Here is a 6,064-nt window from a genome sequence, read left to right on the forward strand (position 1 = left end):
CTTTGCCCTCCCTCCTTGTTTTTATTCTTCTCTCCTCTCTCTCTCTCCCTTCCCCCAGACTCCCCCCCTCTCACCACTGTCTTTGTTTGCTTGTTCCTTTCCCTTGAAGGGTTACCACCCAACAACCTGCTTTGGGTGCTCCTGATTGGTAGATTTCTTGTGATGGGGGCGGTCCGAGTGTCAGGCTTTTGAGGGCTTTACCAGTGGTGAGCCAGCTCTCAGCTGTCAGAGAGCATCCAGTCCGCAGTGGAGGCACGAGCAGGATCTGTCTCTGTTTGCGTTATCTGCAGCTGCAGCACTTGCCCAGACATCAGCATTTAAAGGGCTTTCTGTGGCTCTCTGTTTCTACTTAACTACAACAGCTGCCAGACAAGGAGTTAAAGAGGAATTTGGCATCCACTAAATCTTGGCTTTTTATTCTGTTTCTCTTCTATTTCCTCCTTCCTGTCCTTTGTTTTCGACCAGCAGAATCCCCAACAGGACAGACGAAGCAGATCATCAGCACTAAGCCTCTGAAGACATCGTTGGAATAACCTGAAAAAAAAAACCCTGCAACTTTAATGCTTTAAAGATACCTCGACTAGTCCTCTGTGGATCTGCAGTGTGTGAGTGAGTGTGTGCATATCCCTGCCAGATAGGGCCTCCACCACATTGTGTGTGCGTGCGTGAGGAGGCTAATGCCCACGGTAGTGTGGACAGGGCCAGAGGAGGATGGGTCCGGCTGCGGAGGCTCAGGCGCAGAAGGCCATGGATGCAGAGCAAAAGCACCAGCTGCAGCACCAGCAGTGCTACGTGGAGAAAGGGGTGATGCTTGAGCCCTTCGTACACCAGGTGGGCGGACATTGCTGCGTCCTGCGCTTCGGGGAGCAGACCATCTGCAAGCCCCTCATCCCCCGCGAACATCAGTTCTACAAGAGTCTGCCTGCCGCAATGAGGAAGTTTACCCCACAGTACAGAGGTAATGCAAATTAGCTTTCTCTAATCCGTGTCGTGGCTGTTGTGTTTTGTTGTGTTGCTGCATGCATCTCTCTTTTCTTTATTTCTCTGTGTGCTTATGCGCAAGTCAGGGGGGAATTGATGCTTTGAAGACCAGCCTGGCATTTTTGCAGGCTGTGTGTAAAATGTCAATTTTGACATTTTTAGGAAACAGGGCTCTGAGCTCCAGCTCAAGTGTTGTTGCTAGGTGTCTGTCAGAATTACGTACCAAATTGTGCCACAGGAGGGTGCTGCAGCTGAGTCCACAAGTGGGCCTCCTAGAAACAGTTCACCAGGTGATGATGTCCTGTTTGTAGGAGGCTGTACTAACACAGGTAAGTCAGGTTTGACCCCCCCTCCTATTTTCCTTTTTTTTGGCACACAGCCAGTACAGTGAAAAGGATACAAAGTGAGGGTCTTCCTCACGCAGATCCAGAAACCAAGGAGTTGCTGGACAGAGACCATGAGTTCATCTGACAAGATCAGCATAGGCAGCCCTCTGCAGAACCTCCAGCACAGCCTTTTTACCATCTTTAAAGACTAAACACAGAAAGAGTCATGAGCAAACAGAGCCTGTTGGCCCCATTCACAAAACACTGAGCAAAACCTGTGACCATGGGATGACATTAAATCTTCCCCCTGCTGTGCCATGAATATTTTCTGGCAGCAGTGCTTTCTTTCTCGAGTCAGTATTTCTTTATCTTTATTTTCGTTTACTGTCTCGGTCCTCATCTCCTTCACCTTGTTTTGGCTTCTCCTTCTGCCATATTATGGGACACCATGGGGAGGAAATGCTTTTTATCACACAGACAAGCATTGGGAATCTTCTTCAGTAGCATCATATATATTTTTCTGTGATCTTTACGTGTGCTGTGATTTTGTGGTTTCTGTATGTATGTATATTGCTCATCATTTTGTGTGAGGTTCAATTTTTGGTAATAAACAGAACTGAGTGAAATTTAGTGGCCTTGTGTCGTTTGTGCTTGGGCTGTTACTTTCTCTGTTGCTTTGTGTTTTTCAGCATTAAACCTACTTGAGTGCATGGTTTGCTTTTGTGTGAATGGGTTGATAAAAGTTAAAAATGCTGCCAGCATATTGATATTGATTGGTTGGTTGATTGATTGATTGCTCTTCCCTTCGGTCTTCTGTGTTACTTTGAGAGTTCAGTGGCTCTTGTCTGTCATAGTTATATCCAGATATTGTTGGAACAGATGTCTCAAAGAGATTTGGGTGTAGACACAAACTACTAAGTGTAACTGCTGCAAAAAGCAGCAAGATGGAGACAAGAGATTCTCAGCAGTTAAGAGCTTGTGTGACACATTATCTTCACTGCTCCATGACACAAATGTCTAACAGATGTCTTTCTGTATTCCTCTACATCTCGCTCTCAGGTGTGGTATCAGTCAGCTTCGAGGAGGATGAAGAAGGGAACCTTTGCCTCATTGCTTACCCCCTCCAGAGTGACCCAGCAGCAGATCTGGAGAACAAGGACCCCTTGGCCGACTGCGAGTCCAAAAGCGAAATGGTCAAGTGGGGGAAAGCGATGGCGTCCTCACTGCTGGTGGACAGCGACAATTACAGCAAAGACAGCCGAAGCCGCCACCCCAGTAAAGACAAGGACAAGAGGTGAGCAGAACACTGAGGGACTTGTTACTCATGATAAGGCAGAAGGTGCAGTCGATGCATCAACAGGCGGGGGCAAAGTGAGTCACTTTCACACTTACACCGAGGCTCCTGTAAATTGAATTCATGATGCATTGATCACATTCGAACATTACACAACCATGATGTATTTAAAGCAACCTTTATTTTTCCATGAACGGTAAAGCTGCGGTCTAAAGGCTCACATTAATGGACTGATGACGTATGTATGGACTTACACATACAGCCTAAGGCAAAACTGGCTCCAAATACTGTGAGAGGCTGATCCTTGGCCTTGGCAACCAAACAGAGGGTCACAGCCTCAGGGTTACGTAACTGCAGGAGATGCATGTCCTTGCATATACACAAAGACAAAACTCAGTCAGAGCCTGTCCTGGAGAGACTAAATGACTGGAAGGATGAAAATATATGAGGGGTTTATTTTTTGGATGGATGCTAGTGAGCAAAAGACACTACTCTATTGGCTGCCTCTTTATATCCAATGTAACAGTCCATCACTGCCTTTTTGTTTTAAGCTCTTAAGCTCTACTACCCACATACATATGTACTTTAACCACATGCACAAGCAGATGCTGAGTTTGTTTTCTCTTTTGTGTCAATAACTGAAGCTCCCTCTCCCTCTTCCACCCAGTGTTCACAAGCTGCAGGAGGATGTGGAGCTGGAGTGGCTGCGGCAGACCGAGGTGCTCTACTACAGACTGGAGCGCAGTCACAGTAACGCTATACCGCAGCTCAAATACAACCCTTGGAGCCTCAAGTGTCAACAGCAGCACCTGCAGAAGATGAAGGAGAACGCCAAGCACCGCAACCAGTACAGTATCCTTTCACTGGCCAAGGACACTATGCTTCTGCCTCTTTTTTTTTTTAATAGTGTAAAGACACCTGAACCAACCTGAGGCCTGTTATCTGATACAATGTCTAGTTATTTTTCCTGTGGAGCTGTGCTTCCAAAGCACTGCCATAAGTTACTCCCTTCGACTTGTCTGTAGCTAATGTAATGATAACACCATTTAATATGAATGCAGTGAAACTTGTGGAGGGAAAATCTTAGAACCACATGTTTTTTTGTCTAACCGTGTCAAGCAGTTTTAAGTTGTGAGCCGGTTAGTGTAGAGGAAGGCCACGGTTTTTCGACTCTGGCTTCCTTGACTCAGTTTCTAGAATTCATCCTGCTGGAGAACCTGACGTGGCGGCACATGATGCCGTGTGTGTTGGACCTGAAGATGGGCACACAGCAGCATGGAGACGATGCCTCGGAGGAGAAGAAAGCTGTGAAGATCCGCAAGTGTCAGCAGAGCACAGCATCTTTGATAGGAGTCTGCCTCTCTGGCATGCAGGTGAGCTTCGAGCTTGCATGGCCACAGTGTTGTTAGCTCTGTCTTACAAGAAATAGTTTGACTTTTTGGCAAATATGTTTATTTGCTTTCTGGTGGTGAGGTAGACGAAAAAAATCTATACCTCTCGTATATCTGTCTGTTAAATATAAGGCTGCAGCCAGCAGCTGGTTAGCGTAGCTTAGCTCAAAGACTGGAATCTGCAAGAAACAGCTAGCTAGGCTCTCTTCAGCAGTTATAAAATCTGCCTACTACTGTTTAATTAAAGTATTGTGTAACCATTACTTTAATAACCTGATTATCATGTATTGTTCAGGAATCTAGCCTGCAACAAAGGTCTGAAATTCACACCTGTCAAGCACCAAACGGCAGTTTGCCTCTGGCGGTTGAATCAGTGAAGGTTATCCCCTCTATTTGAGAACAGCAGACTGACCTCTGTTCACCAGCTCTGACTATGACCTATTCAAATCCAATCACAACAGTTGTTCTGTACATTATGGAACACTGTATAGTGCAGATGAAACAAAGCCAATTTTAAGCAGTACTTTAAACATAGTCAAACAAATCTTGCGTGTTCTAAGAAGTCGGTATTCTTGTTCTGCTTTTCTAACCTTTTCATGTTTCTCCATCCTTTCAGGTGTATCGATCTGACACGGGCCAGCTGATGTTCATGAGCAAGTTCCATGGCCGCAGGTTGACCCTGCCGGACTTCAAGGAGGCTTTGTTCCAGTTCTTCCACAGCGGACACCATCTCCGACGTGAACTCCTCTCCCCAGTGCTGCGCAGGCTCAGAGAGATGCAAGCAGCCCTGGAAGCCTGTGAATCGTACCGCTTCTACTCCAGCTCCCTGCTCATCATCTACGATGGAGCACCCCACCGAAAGCACTCACGCCAGCACACTGAGGACGGCCTCTCTGAAGAAGACGAGGATGAGGATGAGGACGAGGAGGCGGAGGCTGAACCAGAAATGGAGGAAGAGGGAGAAGAGGAGGAGGAGGTGGGTGAAGTAGCAGGTGCACTTGGTTTTCCTCACAGCCCTTCCACGTCGAGCGATGGCAGCAGCAGTGGCGGGAGCACAGGTGTCAGCCAGGCTTGCTTGTCCCGCTCAGACCCCCGCAGCCCTATGGTGGATGTGAGGATGATAGATTTTGCGCACACCACCTGCAGACATTACCAGGGGGACAGCGTGGTGTATGAGGGCCTGGACAGCGGCTACCTCTTCGGTCTCCAGAACCTGATCACCATCATCTCCGAGCTGGAGAACCACAGCACAGACTGAGGACTGACGCTCTGACCTTTGGAAGAAAAGCAGAGGACTGGACTACAGAAGGGAAGGGAGATTTCTCCTCTCTGCTTCAAAGTTAGACCTTGTTGTAGCTGGCCTTTCATTGGACTCCGTCCCCATTTCTGCCATTGGTGCTTCTCGATGTTCCTGTTGTGTGTTTCCGTCTTCAGGATATGAAACAGAACTTCACGTAACATAGAAGAGCCATCTCTTGGACTGATGCAGTGACTTACCCATTGTCATCATTCTGTTTAACCCAGTTCACCGTTAGGACAAGAAGGGTAGGTAAATAAAAGCAATTTGAAGTCTGGAGACAGTAGAAATGTTTTCCTTGTGTCCTTGATTCCAAAGAAAGTATCAGCATTTTGCACGCACAAACATGCACTGAAACACATTCTGTTGAACAAGTGTGTGTTTACACTGAGACAGGGCTATGTTAGAGAGCGGGAGCTGTGTGTGTACGAGCACAGAGTGGATTTGAGGAGAGGAAAGGGGCTCCCACCGCCCGTTCTTCTCTTTTGCCTGTTCAATCTGCCATCCTTTCCCAGTTCATCTTCACTCAAAGAGACTATATTCGCAAGGCCATCAGAGACAGATGATATAGTTATTTCTTTATTTGACATGTTTCGTAAAATAAACTAAAAGTTCAAAAAAGAATGTGAATGGAGAGTACTACATTCCATGTTATTAATGTTATAATAATGATATGAATTAATATTGTTAAATGACATGTTTGGATACCTCTATCTTGTATGTCTGTGTTGTCCACAGTTTGTTGGGGGGAATTAAAGACTTGGGTTTGTGCTAA

The 6,064-nt window shown here is 46.5% G+C and overlaps 1 protein-coding gene across 1 annotated transcript; it reads left to right on the forward strand.

The window, feature by feature from the left end:
- The first annotated feature begins 202 nt into the window (after window positions 1–202).
- Window positions 203–6,064, forward strand: LOC143333509 (inositol hexakisphosphate kinase 2-like). The gene is made up of 5 exons (XM_076751560.1): window positions 203–958; window positions 2,367–2,601; window positions 3,269–3,453; window positions 3,799–3,974; window positions 4,609–6,064. The coding sequence occupies exons 1-5, from the start codon at window positions 712–714 to the stop codon at window positions 5,248–5,250; spliced, it is 1,485 nt and encodes a 494-aa protein (XP_076607675.1). The 5' UTR covers window positions 203–711; the 3' UTR covers window positions 5,251–6,064.

The sequence above is a fragment of the Chaetodon auriga genome, chromosome 2 (genome assembly GCF_051107435.1).
Source record: "Chaetodon auriga isolate fChaAug3 chromosome 2, fChaAug3.hap1, whole genome shotgun sequence".
Taxonomy (NCBI): domain Eukaryota; kingdom Metazoa; phylum Chordata; class Actinopteri; order Chaetodontiformes; family Chaetodontidae; genus Chaetodon; species Chaetodon auriga.